The sequence below is a fragment of the Pholis gunnellus genome (assembly GCF_910591455.1).
Source record: "Pholis gunnellus genome assembly, chromosome: 13".
In the NCBI taxonomy this organism is placed as follows: Eukaryota; Metazoa; Chordata; class Actinopteri; order Perciformes; family Pholidae; genus Pholis; species Pholis gunnellus.
The window spans coordinates 11,514,386-11,533,102 of record NC_136540.1 but is presented as its reverse complement, the minus strand read 5'-3'; the positions used below and the strand labels follow the sequence as shown (position 1 = coordinate 11,533,102).

General features: G+C 43.3%; 1 protein-coding gene across 1 annotated transcript; it reads left to right on the top strand.

Annotated features, from left to right (window-relative positions):
- Positions 1-408: 408 nt before the first annotated feature.
- LOC306705444 (neuronal migration protein doublecortin-like) lies at positions 409-18,388 on the top strand. The gene is made up of 6 exons (XM_079172204.1): positions 409-787; positions 3,236-3,576; positions 12,732-12,834; positions 15,549-15,638; positions 18,098-18,165; positions 18,281-18,388. The coding sequence occupies exons 1-6, from the start codon at positions 424-426 to the stop codon at positions 18,335-18,337; spliced, it is 1,023 nt and encodes a 340-aa protein (XP_079028330.1). The 5' UTR covers positions 409-423; the 3' UTR covers positions 18,338-18,388.
- Positions 18,389-18,717: the final 329 nt, after the last annotated feature.

Here is an 18,717-nt window from a genome sequence, read left to right as displayed (position 1 = left end):
TCTTTGGTTGAGGACGGCCCTAACTCATAATGAATAATGACAGGAGACATAAGCACCAAATCAGTTTGTGTTTACTTCAGTAAAAATGGATTGAAGAGTCAAGTTCCCCTTGTGTTACGGTGAAGTCATCCAGGACGAGATGAAGTAATGTTTTTGGTTACTGATGGCAGCAATGATCCTAATATACTAGAGGACATTAGACTAATATGACTAAATAGACTTGGTGTGAGTAATTGGTCACTTTATCCATAGCTTTTTTGGGCCATGTTGTGGGACCAACCCAATATAGTAAATCACAATTTTGTATTATTACTGCAGCATTTTACTTTACATGCATTGTTTTCCTTCTTTCCCCCCAGACTCTCCGGAGCTGGTCCCCACCACCACCACACATCTGTCACAACCATCTCAACCTAAGTCATCATGGAGCTCGACTTTGGACACTTTGACGAGCGAGACGAGACATCCCGTAACCCTCGCGGCGGGCGCCTGAATGGACTTCCCAGCCCTACCCGCAGTGCCCACTGCAGCTTCTACCGCACCCGCACTCTGCAGGCCCTCACCAATGAGAAGAAGGCCAAAAAGGTGCGCTTCTACCGCAACGGAGACCGCTACTTCAAGGGCATCGTGTACGCTGTGGCCAACGACCGGTTCCGCACCTTTGACGCGCTCCTGGCCGACCTCACACGCTCGCTTTCTGACCACATCAACTTGCCGCAAGGTGTCCGCTTCATCTTCACTATTGATGGCATGACCAAGATCGGCTCAATGGATGAGCTAGAGGAAGGTAAGCCTATCTGGTAGGATGCACCGGGCACTTATTATATGTGATTTACTGAGATGAGGGATCATTTGGATCGGGGTTTTCTTGCTCTGCAGTTTCAAGTCAGTTTCTGTGCTGAGAAGATTTAAAGCATAACATTTCCAGTTTGGAGATTAGGAGTCTTATGTTTTCGGTCTAGACTCCTGTAATCTCTTCATATGATGTGTGGTCTTCTAATCTGCGTGGTTGCTTTGGGGCAGTCGAGTGACATGGTCCACCTCTCTCAACTGTTTGCACATTGTATATTTTGTTAGGCTATTAAGAGGAAACCTATATGAGAATTTCTTCAAAAACTAAAATCATGCCTTGTTTGAACTAAACAGCCACATTTGCAAAACAACACAACCTGTTACTCGTACGAGTTGTATTTCAGGAGTCTACCCTTCATAGATTTCTTGAACCTGCTGTTAAAGCTAAAAGCAGGTCTTCTATGTTGGCCTTCATTGGACTCAGTTTTGGGGCGTTTAGCTTTAGACTCTGGCAGGGGTTCATACTGAGCCGTAAAGCCAGCTCTCTACGGCTCAGCGTGGGGTAAATGGTTCATTAACAGACGACATTAGCATCAAATTGATTAAAGAAACCTCTAGTCACAATTTTGGGTTTTTTACTGTCAAGAGTCTCCTTATAAACAGTGGGTGGAAATCCCAATTAAAACTACAAAGTGAAAAGAAAGGAGTTTTTTTGTTCTGTCTGATAGATGAGGTAGTATGAAGGAGTTGGTTGTTGTCTATATTTGGCATCAGAAGTAATTTACATGCGTACAGAATAATGTTCCCAAAGATGATTAGAAATCCTGTTTTGGTTATGGAATAAAATCGTTGCTTGGCACCAGACAAGATGATCCATGCATCTGCCTGCCTGAGGAAAGTCATATTTCAGTGCAACCTTTGCCTAGATGCAGCAATATACATTTTTAGATCAACAACCATCAATCCGATGTTTCTCAAGAATAATTCATAAAACCAGAGTTTAAGCCCTGGTCCACTTTATTGAATCGTTCTAAGGAAGTGGGGCGAGGTGGACAAAGTGGACTTGGGGTAAAGAGAAAATGTAAAAAGAAGAAAAGCTGCAGCGTAATTTATTCAAAATGAGATCAACATCTCTGCTCCTTGAGCTGCTTAGGAAAGATAGCAGTGTGTGTGTATGTGTGTGGTGTTGCAGTAAAGACGGGGCAGCACAATAAGCACTCTGGGTGGTGGTGGTGGGACATTTCATTGTGCTTCCTCTTTTGGGATATAATTAATTGCTCAATCTCCTCTGCACTGTATAATCCAGTTCTGTGCCTTTTGTCTTTGTCGTAATTTCTCCACATTTGGCCTAATTGTTGCCTTCTAGATTCCGCTTTTGTCCAAATTTCTCTCTACCTCCGCCTCTTTCCCCCTTCTGCATCTTGCCTCTACGCCAACTTCTCTCTCTGTCTGAACAAGAACGGCACAGTCTGCTGGAGGTCGATAAATGGAAGATTGTTTAGACAATTGAATGAAGAATCGGCCAATTTAAGAAAAAGGACATTTGTGATGAGGCTGTAGAATATTTGAACTCCTTGACAGATTTATATTTTCTAACCAAAAATGGTAATTGGACCTTTTTATGACTGACTAATGACCAACAAAGAAGTCGGTCAGTCTCACAACAGGCGTCATCTGGAAGGATGGTTGTTAATTTTCAAGTCTAACAAAATGAAGAAAAGGCGACGTTGTGTCTCTACTATATTGCTGTTACTATTGGTGTGTGCTGTGAAGCAGGTATTGTTGGATTAATCTGTGTTGTGGTCTCAGAACCTTGAAGTTTAAACTTTTTCTTCTTTAACACCAGACAAAGACATGCAGGTGTGAGCTACAGCATAGTTCATAATCATTTTTATACCCTTAAATAGTCATTAACGGGAAATCTGTTTGTTTCCCGTCTCAAGAGGATTCTGAAATTTACTTTAAACTTCAAATCACTAGAACAAAACGTTTCCCACATCATCCCAGTTGACTCTAACCAACCAGATACTGTAGTTTTTGTGTTCAGACATCCAATCTAGAGACTCCTGCCGTTCCCTTAATTACGACGGGGATGATTGGCATTTAGTTTGTGGAGCTCTAAGGATCAAGAAATAACCTTTTGAAAGCTCAATAGCAACATGTCTCTGCAGAATCAATCTGGTTACTGGAGGCCTGCCGGTGAACAGTTTTTATTGACACCATCTTCAGTATGTGATATTTTCATAAAATGAAATTATTTTTGTTGTCACATTAGATCGTTGTTAGAAAGCCCAGAGATTCCTCCACTGGTCTTGATGTCTGATAAATTGACTTCCTGCAGGTTCAAAGGTATCTGAGCGAACGCCTCTGGGAGTCTCGGGTGTCGTAGTGGAATAGCTGTGTGTTGCAACACACTAACCCAATTTTTCTTCTGCCGTCACAGGGGAAAGCTATGTTTGTGCATCGGAGAACCTCTACAAGAAGGTCGACTACACAAAGAACGTCAACCCCAACTGGTCCGTGAATGTAAAGGCCTCGGCGAGTCAGAAGAGCATGCAGGCCTTTGCTGCCAGAGCTGCCGGCGATTCCAGGGAGGGCAAGGACTTTGTTCGACCCAAGCTGGTGACGGTGATGCGCAGCGGCGTGAAACCACGCAAGGCTGTGCGCATCCTGCTCAATAAGAAAACGGCACACTCCTTCGAGCAGGTGCTCACCGACATCACAGAGGCCATTAAACTTGAAAGTGGCGTGGTCAAGAAGATCTACACACTTGATGGGAAGCAGGTATGTCTAACCTTTTAGCCATTGCCCGGCTTACAACATGCTTCCAGGTGAAAGGCATTGGGTTACATGTGCTGCTGCAAACCAAAGTTTGAAAAACTTGCCCTCTAAATAACCCTAAAATACAAATGTACCAAGCCACAAAAGCCTTTTTTTTGGTCTGCATTTGAATAATACGGAATAGGGCCCTCTGCTCTAGAAAATACTGGAACAAAGGTGCTTCAGTATGTAAGCAAAGTTATCTGTTAGCTAGTAGGAAACTGTGTGGTCAGGGTGAGAACAGTTGATCATTCATATACCCACCCACACCCAGCCAGGTATCGGGATCAAGGGAAAGCAGGACACAAAATGATTTGGTTATGAAAAACAATTGAAATGCATCTTCAGTGAATTTATTTAAAGTCATCTACTTTCAAAATGTCCGCCCCTACCTTCGGTCAACAGTGACACGGCAGGTCCATGAGAACCTCGAGCGTCCATGAGAACAACCCGTTTGCACAATGACCTTCATTGTCTGCAATGACTTTTGTCTGATGCAACATATTCTCCTGTCTTGTGGTTCACGGCATCCGTAACCTGTCCACCAGCCTTTTGTTGGGGAGTTAGTTTTCAGGCCATGAGTCTTTCTGTCATTGAAAAGTCCTGCGAAGTTCTCTCTTCCACCCACCATGGTCGTGTACAAAGGGCCAAACCCTATTTTGTTGTGTTTGATCATATTGCCCCCATTGTTACCCTCTTTGGGATGGTGAATGCTGGTATTTTAGTAAAATGGTGAGAATACGGTTCAAGGAAAACCTTTTACTTCAGCATGTGAAAGTAACTGTCAACCAGGACGCTGAGGATTTTAAACTTATAACCCTTGCACTTAACTGAACTCTATACAGCTCAGAATCATTAATCTTACTTTTATTGTGCATATTTCATGCACAAAGAATTCATGTTTGACATAAGTCTGGTAGAATATAGCTCTTTTTTTGGTTTGGTTGCTGAGACGCATCCAAATTTGGGGCTAAAACATTTTGAAAGAAAATGATCAGCCTGCTGTCATCAGACAGACTTTGAGACAGTAATTCTATCGGAGATACTGCCGCATCTGGATTCTTGGCATGAGTTCCCATTGTGAGAGGATGAGGATCATAATGCAGACATTTATTTTACTTTAAAAAAAAAATACCACAGAAAAAAGGTCAAAGTGTCTTTATCGACCTCGACTATTCTCTGGTGTTCAGTTAATGGATCTTTTGGTCGTTGTAGCCAAACAGAAATCAGGGCACTCAAATCCCCACGAGAAGAACGGTTTAGTTTCCACTGGCTGACTGTGGGCAGCTAAAACCTGCACTGACTTCAGAACCATATTACGTATGAGATTAAAGGTAATGCAGTGTCTCCTGAATGAAAACAATCTAGAATAAATGCTTGATTTTATCACCAGCAAACATTGCAACCTTATTAACACACTGGCTAATAGTTAACATTCAAACTGGGAAAGATGCACATCAGACAGTCATTCATTATTTCATTGGGAAATATTGAAACGCACATCCTGTTGCAATATGTGTATGCAATATGCATTTGGTTTATAGCTAACTGAATCCCTGGGTAGCTAGTTGGTATTAGTATAGCTACCTTATTTGCTTACCTGTTGAATTCAACAGCAGAATATATATTTCTTTCTCCAGATGTCATAACTTTCTGTTTGACTTTCTGGCTTCTGTCCAGTTTTAAGGTATGCTTTCCCGACATAGATGTTATGTAGCACCAGTTAAGCTGCAGCTACAGGCCTTGCAGGCAAACAAAATGTTTCCTCGTGTTTTCAAGAGCATATTGTGAGAGAATTAAGATAGTTGGCTTGGCAACAGTCACATAAACTGTGCTTCATTTCGTGTGTAGGCTAGTACCTCCAATACAGGTTTACCATGAGGATTAGCAGAGAACATGATGAGCAGTGAGACACAATTGTAATCTCGGCTGAAACAAAAGCACAAACATGGCGAAAGCTAATCAAATGATCCATATGAAGCACACAAAAAGCTTTAACTTTACCTAAAAGTCACTCGCTGGGGAAGACTAATGTTTTGTCAACACACTGGCTAAGCTAAAAGGACGTAATGTTTTATTCATAGTTGTGCTTTATTGGAGCAGCAGGGTCAGCCACCTGGAAGGCTGTGGAAAGGTCTGTGAGATGGACCAGCTAATATATCACTTATATCAACATCTGTGTTACTTTATGAAGTACTAAATACAATGTGTGTGTGTGAGCGGTTTGGGTCCAACAAATGGAGTGCAGCATAAAAATGTGGTTGTAAATAATTTTCTGTGCATCAGTGATTGACCTTTTGACTACAATAACGTTCAACCACCACGATAAAAATGTATCTCGCAGATAGATGCAGGTACTGATCTATCTTATCTCTTGATAATAACTTGACGCACACCTGTTACTGACTGCACAGATCAAATACCTTTGCTTTCCAGACTATTGTGAGTTGCAGTTAATTAACAGGGGGCGGGGATGTGGTGCAAGCGGTAAAGCGCGTGTGTGGATACGAACATCTGCTCCTCAGTCCTCTCTTTGATATGGTTAAATGTTCACTAATTCTCCTGTGGGGACCTTTTCCTATATTATTCATTACAGATGGACTGGGGATCGTGCCCTGCTGAGGTTCTGTTTTAGGTGTTGCACTTCTTTGTGTTTTGTCCTCCTGTATTAACAAGGCTGGAATCACATGTGTCTTGGAGGAGGGGAGGTGCGCTGAAATGATAGATGGGGGAATTTGATTTTTAATGCCCTCTCCTTGGGGTGCAGTCTGGCTGCCCCAGGTCTCCAGCCGTTTTTCCTACAGACACACTTGCTTAGATGTTCAAATGCTGTAACCAGCTTATAGAATACGACTTTTATTCTTATATTCCAGTGTTTTTGTCTGTGTGGTTAGGATTGGTTCTTCTTGCCGTGCATTTTTCTCCATGCATTTTTAATACGTTCCCACAAAATATGTATTTAACAGCCACCATATGGCAGCTGTTTCAACCCGAGTATATTGATTCATTTGTCTTCGCTCTAGATAAAGATGAGTTATTTCGTGATTAGTGTCCACTCATCTTGGACTCGTGCCAGTTTGGTTGCAACGCACCGAAATGTGAGAGACGCTGCGCACATTTTTGCGGAGTCTTTGTGTGCAGAGGCACACTGCAGCTGCTGTGTTGGTGGAGGTGATATGGTGGAAGCGATATTGATGCAGTGCCCGCCCCTCCCCGACTCTGCGCCGATCCTCCTCTTCCCATTCCATTGCGATAGCTGCTGGGACCGGTTGCTAGGAGACCACATCCCAGGCACAAAGAGAGCCCAGCTGGTGTGGACCGGTCTGTCAGATACCACATCCTGTAGTGTAGTGTGAGAGTTTACCATCAATGCAAGCCTCACATGGCATGTTTTTGGTACCATCACGGGGTGTTTGAATTGGAGGCACGATGGACTTCATGGTGTTTGCATATCTGGAGTTTTAAAGCAACGAGATGAAACGGTGATTCAGGATTTTAGAGCATCCTTTTAAATGCCTGCCTTTTCACTCTTGATCTTCCTCTTCTCCCTTTTTTAGTGCTGTGCAGGCTCTAAAGACAGCCTGCCCTCCTCCTCTTTGTCAGCGTTGTGAACAAAATGACTCCCATTTTCCCCTCAAAAGCTGGTGCTTTTCACTTCAATCAGGAAGGGTGGGGCCGACGGATTCACGAGTCATTTTTCCATTCTCGGAGCAAATTAGCATCATTTTATTTTCACTGATGGGCAATACTAATTCCCTGTGCCTAAAAAGAAAAATACTTGTCTTGATTTGCCCTCACTGCTTCTACAGGCTACAATAAATCAGAGGGTTTATTTAATTGCTGGCAGCCATTTTGTATTCATTCCTTTTTTGAGAGAGGTGTCTGCATAAGACAATAGTTCTGATTTGCATTTAAGATCCTCTGCATGTTCGTCTGAATTGCACTTTGGCCGGGTTTTGCATCTGATAGATGCCAAATCCAAATGTAATCTGTGACATATGTTGACGGTTCACTAGGTTGCGGTGCGATTCGGCAGCGTTCTTCTGACCCGGCTTAGAAATGAGCTTTGCATTTAAGTCTTTTTAATGTATCAAGAAAGAGCCGCACAGGAAAATAAATGGCTGCTTCAGGCACGCTTTAGGCACAAGGTCACACCGTTATTGTCGGAGAACAAAAGATTCCATATTTTCTTTTAAAAGTTAACAACTGACGCTAAGAAATGATTCACTGAATAGGATGTGTACACTGCGATGGGTTTAGGGGGCTTCTTAATGTCTCAAATAAATCCAGTAATGGGGAAGAAAAGCCCGCTTTCCCTCGGTTATCAGTGCTCTCGCAGTCTGCCTGCTCTTTGCCATGCTGCAGGAGCAGTTGTCATGGCAATAAGCTCCGCTGTGATGGATTCGGTTTGTGACAATGGCTGTAATACGCTGAGTGTGCTCTTTACATCGGGTCTTACCTGCTCGCCCGTCACCACAGCTCACTGCAGTCACATTTCACTCACACACTCACACACACACACACACGGTGTTACACAGAGGCAGACAATCAGGCTGACAGAGGGGCGTGGTCGCCACGATGAAGCATGCCGAGCTGGCTTGGTAGCCTGTATGCATCCTCTGTCCCCCCCCCCCCCCCTTCCCCTCCCCCCTTTTTCCTGCACGAGGACCACATCAACAAGTGAGCATGACCTGCGGGGAAGAAAAGGAAGCACAATTTAATAAAGCTCAGGCCACATCAGTCAGCCAAATGGAAAAGCCTGCTTCCTCGGGGGTTGTGGAGGGGTGGTTGTTGAAACAACAGCATGCACCAGCTGCTCCCCCATGACTGTGCAGTTACCGCTGCCTAACTGGCGCATCTGCGCTCCAAATGCATCCGGAGCACCTACAGTAGCACCCAGACACTGTACCAGTGCACCAAGGTCACAGACGGGTCAGGAAGGCAACGATCATCGTTAGAGCGGGACAAATCCCCGCTCAAATAGAGGCTGTCTTTTATGTTTTTGAGCTATTTTTTTCTCCCCCAGAATTATATCCATAAACTGAGCTGTTGCTACAAAAGCAGACGAGCTGTGAAACCGTCTGCTGAAATGGACAAAATGGAGACTCTGCGTGTATTTTGGAGGAATATTCCACTTGGTGCAGAGGCGCTGATATTGATCAGGTCTGTGTGCCTACAGTGAAGGAGTTGGTGTGGGAGTTTACCCATGGGTTTGCAAAGCAAGGTCTTACTGGCTCTTTTTCAGCCTTTCTTTTATTTTTTTTTTCATTTTTCTTTTCATGGCTCAGTAAAGCTGAGACTATATCACAAGCTCACGAGGAGATTTGTATTTTTGTCTTTTAGATGCGTGCTCTGCCCTCAACCTTACACCATCACAGTCGTATCCTCTGCTAACATAAAGAATACGCGGTAAATCAGTGATCCCTTGCAAAGCCACTGTCTGAATTTCAAGATTTATATTATTTTTATACTTGTAAGGAGGCAGAGGGACACACAAACCGATCTGAGATGAATCCTCTATGGTGTCTGTCAGCACAGCGGATTAGTATAATCAGTTTTCAGTGTTTGACTTTACTGACTGACCCTTTGCTGACTCTTTAGCGCGGGTGGTACGCCTTTTGTGTTCACAATATATGTGCTGATTAGAGTGAAAACGGCGTAATGCAACATCACAAATAGCTTTTCTTCTACATATAGATCAATTGACATGACCGCGTGGAGTCTGAGGATTCTCCTGGTCCAGTATCTGTTGAATATCTGTTGTTCATTCATCATTCGCTCTGCCTGAGCTGCTGAAGTCAAAGACGAGCAGCTGCTTGCATAAGACAAAGGATGCAGGAGCTTTGTTCGAGGATGTTTCCTGCGGCTCCACACACACGAGCTGTAGCAAGGAACTGCGGTTTGATTACTGACCTGAGATATTTAATTTGTTGCGCAGACCAAATGGTTTAACAGTCTGGCAATGATTTAGGTTCAGTTTGAGTTACATGGGGAATGCCGGCCTTAACAGAATATATATACATCCCAACATATATTTGACAGAAAACCGAGGCTCTGCCCAGATTAAGACTGCTGTTTTATTACACATATTGTCCCAGTAACTTTTCCCATCTGTAGTGAAATATTGCCTCTCTGCAAGCAGAGGAGGGTGATATGTTATTCGCTTCACAACGTGCATTAATGTTTAATGATGCTGGATAAAATCGGTATTTGGTTCATTTATTATATTGACTTCAGAGGTGCTGCTGTATGCTGTGGTCAATTTCACTGTAGCTTGTTACCTCGTGGTTTGATGAATGAATCCTATAAAAGGTGAAACATCTGAGGTAATTCCCAGACGTTTTCGATTTTTGTAGAACAAACGCCACGAGGATAAAACTATAGAAACTACGCTAACTTGTGGCCGTCTCACTTTCCGCCGGGAAGTTGACAATTACAGAGCGCGACTGCTACGACCTAATGACATGTCTGGACGGTCAGCCAGAGTCGGGCCAAAGGAACCCTGAATAATTCAGTTGTTGTAGTTGGTGAAACCCTGCATAGCTGCTGGTGGTGTTGGTGGTTTTTAAGGGGTCATGTGGTCCGGACAGCTGGTGAGGCAGAGATTAGGGAAGGGCTTGGTGGGACTGAGGGTGAGGGGCACCTGCAGTCTGAAAGGAGCCAGTTTTACAGAAAACCCCACCGGCCTTGCTCCGATAAACAAACAAATGTTTCTTTTTATATATATATATATTTATATAAGATATACACAGTGACTCTGATGTGTGGATTGCATGTGCAATATGTAAATATGCAATATGACAGGGTTGTTGAGAATCTGATGGCATCATTTCTTCTCATATTGTCCTTTTCCGCTGCCAGGTGGGTCTCTGACGCAGTCGACTGACCTTTTTCAAATTGAGAGCAGATGCTTCTTAACCTGTATCCGAATGTTCCCGAGACAGCCTGCCCTTTCCTCACTGCAGCCATGTTTCAAAGGGGACGCTGACATTTTACACTTGATCTGATCACATGCAAAGCAGAGCTGTTTTCCCCACAACAGTTCCATCAACTGTAGGCAGATCTGTCGGGCCACAATTCGCTGCGAACGGTTGACCCATGATGGGCATCCCGTGTGAGAGGAGGCGCAAATGCCTGATGATGCAGTTTATTAGTCAGACGGTTGTGCACATGCAGGCCAGGTTTTGGTGAGTGTCTGAGGGACATTGGATACACGCTGTACATTCATTATTTGTGGGCTTCATGATTCAAGGAGCACCGGTTAAAGATCTGCACTGTAACTGTACAGATAATGTGGATCTTAAGTGATCATTGTAGGGAATAGGATTATAGGGACTGCTTAGAAGGATTCAATGTTTTTTGATACAGAGTCTTAATGCTTTCTGCAACACGGGGTTAAACCCATGTTTTCTTAGACCATGCTATGTTTGCACCCTGGCTCACCCTGCTTCTCAATGTTTCTTTGCAAAAATACACAAACAACGTGCAGCATCTTTGTTTTGTGGGATTTCTATTGGATCTCCTCTCGGGTGGGGCTGCCAGTCAGAAACCACCAGAGAAGACAGAGTCCTCATTTTGAATGGAGATTCTGTTAAAGGAGATTAAGGTAGCAGTCTGTTGGATAAACACTTTATCCCTTTAATCAGCTCTGTTCTTAAAGCTATTAAAGCATAGACTAGCCTCTCCTCTCCTCCACCCGCTGGCCTTGTGGGGGGAAAAGAGCACTTCCTTAATGCTCATGATTCACCGTCAGGTCCACTCATGCCACAAAACCGTTTAACCTAATGAAAGTAACATGTATCTAATCTCTTGATAATGAGCACGGAAGAAGACCAACATTTGCAGCCTTTTAAAATTAGGCTTGAAAACCAATTAGATCTTGATCCCTGGAGTCAAAGCACCATCTCTGTACCCCTGCAGGGATCTTTCAGGCCTGTATCCAGGGAATCTTGTGGGGCACAGAGAGAGGTACAGCTGTTGGATGCCTCGCCAGCGAGTCACCACCACACACTTTTAGCTTGTCTAGCAGGACAGAGAATCAACATGGCAGCTGCTGGGGTGGGGTGTTCCCAATTTATCTGCAGCTCATAGTTTGCATGTGTACCACAAAGGAAACCATGATGCATCCTGACTATCCTGGCGACCGTCCCAACACGGGGTACTATAGTCTCTCTGGCCATGGGCTTCATCAGAGAGACCAGCAAAGAGAGCCTCGAGTCAGTGAGAGTCTTGTGTTTTTAGAAATATTAGCCCTGTGAATAAAGGCAGTGAGTCACGTAGTTCAATTAGTTAATTTGTCTTGATCCAATAATTCCGGCGAGAAATAACAAATGGCGACTGGTGTTGACAGCTGAACTGGAAATGAGGCGGAGATGCTTTGTAATGAATCTCATCTGCACCAGGAAAAAAAAACAAGCAAGGGGAAACGCAGCTTTTTAGCTTGAATGGCTTTAATAGGCGTGCCTGAGCTGGTAACGGGGCCTGTATAATGGAGAGGAGAAGGTGTGGCCCAAAGACATCTGTCCTCTCAGGCCATATTGTGTCAACAGCTGCTATAGAGTGAAAAAAGACCCCGGGGAAGGAAGTTGAATCATTTGAACATTTCGGCAAAGGTGTAACATTATACTCTGTTCGGTCTTTTTTTGTGCCTTTTGTGTTTTGTTACATGCAGCTACTGTAGCTAAAGGCATGTTAACATGACAAGTAAACACAAAGGTGGGTTAGCTCACTAAGTCCTTTGGCTGGCAGACACTGAAGACTTTACTCAGTGAATTAATCCGCATACAGGCTGTGTGTGTTTACAGAGTTCATCGTTTTCTATTATAAATTGAATGTAATCAACATTTTTGTACGCTACGCTTCATCGTGCTGGAAATACCTGTATGGATTACAGTTTTAATGAATCATTTCAAATGCACTTTATTAAATTATGAATCATAAATATAATCAGAGGAAAAGGGTTAGGGTTGCTTAGCCTCAACATTTTAGCATAGGCATGTTAGCATGGTGATGTTAGCCTTTAGCTCAAAGCACTGCTGCAAGTACACTTACAGCTACACTAAACGATGATGGTGGCAGATTAGCGAGGGTCTCACGGTTTCTGTCTTCTGGCTTCACAGGTCACCTGCCTTCAAGATTTCTTCGGAGAGGACGACGTCTTCATTGCATGCGGACCAGAGAAGTTCCGCTACGCCCAGGACGACTTCTCTCTGGATGTGAACGGTGGGCGTGAGCGCATTAGTCTGTATTTTTACATCTTAGGCATATAGTCTGACACGGCGGTGAACGGTTTACCAGCTTTGTGAAATATTATTGCGAGAACCCATGATAAACACACGGTACGAGCTTTGTAATAATCACGCGGCGATATCGACAAAAAGACGGTAAAACATTAAAGCTGTGAGAAGGTTCTTGAAATGTTTAGCGGCAAATCCAATCATGCATTTGAGCCCCTAAGATGAATTGTGTAAAATGAAAATGTCCACATAGATCAGTGTAGCATCAGGGGCTCTTTAGACTTATAATGGATTTTTTTTCCTGTAAAAAATGTCCATTCACATACAAAGCTGTGTGCTTGTTTGAAGTGAGGAGAAAAATGATGTATGTGAGAGGGAGGCCGAGAAGTAGAGGAGCCTGTTATCTGCAGCCAGCAGAAGGATTAGGAAAAAAAGGTAGACGAGAAGAAGAGACATTAATCTGTCCGGTGACGGGTTTAGGCCAGCTGATCTTTTGGTGCTGATACTGCTGAGAAGTCGGGGAGAAAAAAATGTAAAAACCAATCCTCTCACAGAGTCTCTCTGCTCCCCTCAGACCTGGGAAAAACCTAATTTTAACAACCCACTTCCACCTAATGTCCCCTCCTCGAATCGTTCAGTATCTTCTAAATGTCTTTTAATCTTAAAAGCGCTGATACAGAGCTGATTTGTCATTACGCTTCCCTTCATCCAGTCTCTCCCCCCCCAGTTCCTTGTCTTGGTAGAGTGGAGATGCCAGTTCATTTATAATGATCTAGGTCCTTTCCTTTCAGCATACCCCTCCCAGTCCCCCAATGGAACCAAACCTATATTGTTTCATTTAGTCTATAATAACCTCGGGGCAATACTAGATAAAATGGCTGAGAGTCTGGAGCATCCAGACATCCCTGAGTAGATGAGGAGAGAGCCCTGTCTGTGATACATTACATGAGGACACACTGATGATGCCTGATGACTCTGGATGATGATTTATGGTGAAATCCTGACGTTTTCTAAGGTGATTCTCCCCACAACGAGGAATGATGAATTTCCTTTGATGTGTTTTCAATCATGTGCAAAAGCCAGAGACACTCATGTCTTTTAAATGTATTTCTTTCCCCTTTCTTCTACTGACACAGCTTTAAAGCTTGTTTTGGCCGTATTACCTAAATAGATTTAAATCCCTTTTGGTTATTTTTCCCCCTCCTTATGTTAAATTGAAGCCCGTGATGGACGTGCAGACAGAGAGGAGGACATGCGTACCTGCAGCTCTTGTTTATGCAGCGACAACGTCCGTTGAAGCTGAGAGGGAACCTGCGCAGGTAGACTCTGGGATATTTAGAGACCACCGAGTAGACGAGACAAGCTGCCAGTCTGAAGCATTGTCAGCGGCTCGGTGGCACACCTTGCAAAACAACGGCGCTCGAATGTGCGTCTGTATCCGCCGGTGTGTGAAGGTTAAGAGAGAGAGAAGACAGACGTGGTGCGCTCCCAGGAGACGGAGGGAGGACGGAGAGTATAATTAGCATCAAAAGTGGAAGAGAGCAGGGAGGGGGGAGGAAAGAGAGAGCCTGACAGTACAAACAGGAGAGCAGGGGGGGGGTGCAGAGGGAGGAGTAGCAGTGTCTGGAGTCTGTCTTCCCTGATTTTATACAGTGACCCAGAATACACTGCATACATTCCTATATGATTTGTATAAACGCTCCATTGTTGTGTGCATGAATTCATAAGCAACCCTCTTGAATAATAGCCATAACTCATTCACAGTAATGGTTGGGAATTGTTCAGTACCATTGCCAGTAAGATATCATCATCAAAATACTTTACTTTTAAGTAGAATGAACCTGTCCCGTTTCACATGGGAAGCAAGATTTCTCAAAAATAAATGTTGTCTGAACACAAGCAGTCAAACTTTGACTTTACCTAAATACAACCAATAGAAAAAGCCAGTTTGTTATTATATACTGTATATCTTAAACTTACTACATCGTAAACTATGATGCCACCAATACCACTTTTCTGTACTTTCCGTTGCTCAGTGCCAACACGGACACATTTTGGTCGGTGTTGACGTTTGATTTATAATTAAAGTCTACCAAGCTGCTGCTGCTGGTCGTCTTTCTTCAGCATGTTAAACACATATGAAAAAAAAAAAAAAGCACATCAAAATAATCCATTCTAGTTGACACATCTGTGCACAATGTGGCCCTCATTGACCATTTTAAAAGCCTTTGTCTTGACAAGAGACATTCTGCAGGAAATGGATTCTTGGTGTTTGTTGTATTTTATGCTTCTCCACTTTAGTCCCGCTTATTTTCCGCCTCCTTATCGTGCTTGTGCTGTGGGCCCACACAAAACTGGGTGTGTTTCAATGCATTGTATGTTGTCAGATCCCAGAACACAAGGGCAAAAAGGAAGCAGCATACTACCACTGTAAATAAGCAGTTAAAGCTATTTAACAAAAATGAAAAACATGATTTGCAAAGGTTGTCGAAGCAAAAGAATGCATTCACCCATTTGACATTATCAAGTTGGCACCACAGTCGGAACCATGATTTGAAAGGTCTGTTAATACAAATTATAAAAACAAACAAAACCTATATTATTGCTCACCTCTAGTATTATTTAGCCATGCGGTATCTAGGTAGAGCTTAAACTCGTATGTGATGTTTTCTAACTGTCTTCTTGCGCTTCTTTCCACAGAGTGCAGGGTGATGAAGGGAGCCAAAGTTCAACATGGTTCAATTAAGAGTCCTGGTCCGATCAGGCGCATGAAGTCTCCTGCTGAATCAAGTGAGCCTTCTTATTACCTTGTATTGCTTCCTGTTATAAAGTACAGCAGAAATTGACCTCATCTTCTTCTACAAACCAAAACAAAGACGGCTGTTGGAATATACAACTCGGCCTTTTCTGTTGCTGTAGAAAGAACTCGTACATCAAAATGAGCAGCTCTGTTTGCAGACCTCGACCGTTGATCTTACTCTGTTAGGATGGTTAACATAAGGAAGGAGTTCTCCTTTAGGATCAATAGGGTATGAAAAAAGATTGCAATTTGCTCATTGGAAGAAAGCTTGATTGGGATTTTTAGCAGAGATGCTAATGATTTATTTTGTTCGCCTATAATCTTTATTTTTGTCGTTTAAAATCCTGGTTCCTCTCTGTGTTTTCTGGAGTCGGACTGTTGTTACTGGGGGGTCCAAACAACATCAGCTCCTTAATCTCACTACAACACCTCCTAAAACCCTCTAATACTGGAGCAGTAGAACAGTAAAAACCCAGCCTTTAGTCACTGAGGCTAATCTGATTAGATTTAGAATAATGTTGCTCTTGCAGTTTCTTTAAAAAAAAAAAAAAACATGAATAAAACATGTAAAGTAAACAAAGGCAGTGTAAACAGCTTTCAGCTGTTTGTTTGACAATCAGCCATTTTAACATTTAATAATGTCCAGGAGGCAGTAGAACACAATAGACACTGGTGCCTGCTCGAGCTTGAATCTTTGATGTGAACAACAGCTTTTAACACCGGAAAGAAAGTGCGATACGTCTTTGTTACAATGCGGTCTGAGTTCATGTAGCTGCACCTTTTTAGCTGGTTGGTGCCATGAAATCTGATCGGGTTAAAAAAAAGCCGTTTTCTTCGACATCTTTCACCTAAACTGTGAACACTGGAGAAAAGAGAAACTCATGTTTCACATAACTGGTTGAAGTTATGCATGTGCTAAATTACATCATTTAAAAAACTGCATTAGGTCTCCCTCTAGTTATCGCTTTGCACCATGATGGCACACCCACATAGAGGATTTACGAGTTCTTAAAGTATGACCAGTGTGACGGTGTCTCTCAAACAGTGGCCAGACACAGCAGGTGAGTTACTACATCCCCTGGAGGATAAATGCAGAGCGTTGATGTTCAGAGTCGGTAGCAGCAGATAGTACACAGTTATTGTTTCACGCCACTTTACACGATAAGTGGGGGGTTGGTCGTCTCCAGCACTGCGGGGGGCTCCTCAGTCCTCCAGCGGTCTTGAATATTTTATTGATTACTGATGGGGCTGACGGCCTCTAAAACAGCAGATGGTTGGCCAACATGCTGGGGAGGCGGTAAACTGTTGGGCATTAATCACCTCTGTGATACCTGAGCGGTCAGCAGGGCGAGAATAGGGTCGTGACGGATGAAACATATGTGCCTTTTATTTGTTAACCTGGATTACTACTCGTGAGACATGGGGGGAAAAATATTTTTTTTATTTTTAAGGGGTGTGGACGGTTACTTTTTAGTATGAATGTCGTATATTATTTGAATGTGCCGCACCTTCTTACCTGCACTTTCTCCAGCCTCTGACATCTAAAAAATATTAGGGTGCACTGGGTTTAATGAGTTAAATGCATTGAAGGTGTGTTTGTCATGGCCCTGTGTTGGAAGCCTTCAATGAAACAAAGTCCTCTTGAATTAAACCTTCCCTCACTGGAATGAGTTTTCTACAGAGGAAGAATAAGTCTAAATGTAGAACTCTGGAGGCAAAACATGGACAATGTGGGCAACTTTGCTGTGTGTGTGTATAGGGAAAAGGTTACTCTCTCATTGCTGCAGCTGAATGTTTGGCTTCTAAATGAAACAGCTGCACTCTCGGTTCAGTATTGTGTGGGAGAGCTGTTCATGTTTAGATAGACAGGCTTTAAGATTCCAAGATAATAGGACTTGTGATTTCAGGTCTGTCCTTTTTTAAAGTGTTTAAATGGCTTGTAAAGTCCACATTTGTAAACCTGGCTGAGTGGTTAAATGAAGCCAGTGGCATTAAGTTGGTTAACAATGAAGCGTTCTGTTTTCAACACTCATTGGCTCAAATTTACACCGGCCATCTGGCTCATAGACTTCACAATTCTTTTCATCTCTTCAAAAAACAAAACTCTTTTAAAGCACTTAACAGACACGACTCCAATCGCTCTGCTCATAGATATAAACACAATGTTCCACACTGAGGGACTCCTAGCAACGTGGCAGGACGCAGAGTGAGTGAATGAAATGTCCTCTAACAAACACGGAGCTCGTCGGCCACCTAGACCTGGACCGCCAGCGTCCCCGTACGCTGAAGCCAAATGAGGCCACAGTTCAGGAATGACTTTCCTCCAGAGCCAAGAAAAAGTAGTTCAGACCTCTCTTCATCTACACTACTGTTTACCTCTTTTTCTTTTTTTTTTTCTCTCTCCCTCATCCCTCCCTTTTATCCCTCTCCTCTTTGTGGGCTCTCTCAGCCAACGGGACGGGCTCCAGCAGCCAGCTCTCCACCCCCAACAGTCCAGGCCTCGTCAACAAGCAGAAGGTACCCTCTCCTCTCTCCCTCTCCTCGCCCCTTCATCTTTTTACCCTTTTTTGTGTCTATTTCGGGTTTTTTTTGCTCTTAACAGTGAATTTACACATGTGATTTGTGTTTGCAGGATCTCTACTTGCCCTTATCTCTGGATGATGAGGACTCTCTCGGCGAATCGATGTAGACTCTCCTCCTGCAGCCTGCGTCCTTTTTGGCCTGAAACACAGAAGTTTTTATACCTCTGCTGCTTTCCACTTTTACTCACAGTGCCACCTGTTGTCTAGGAGAACCATTCTTTCTCTTTTTAAGGCCTTAGCCTCCAGGGTTATGACACCATTTGCTGCCTGAGAATAACACAAACCAGTTTTTCTTTTTATTTCTTATCAAATCAGTTTCGACCACGTCGTGACTGTTCAGCTCAGACATATGTTTCCATTTGCAGGTTAGCCACTATTTCTCAAAAAAGGGCACACAGGTCACTGACCAGCAAGATTACACGGTGTAAAAATGTCACTTTGGTCTCAAACATTTTTGTTAAAGCATGCACTTTTACGTTAATATTTC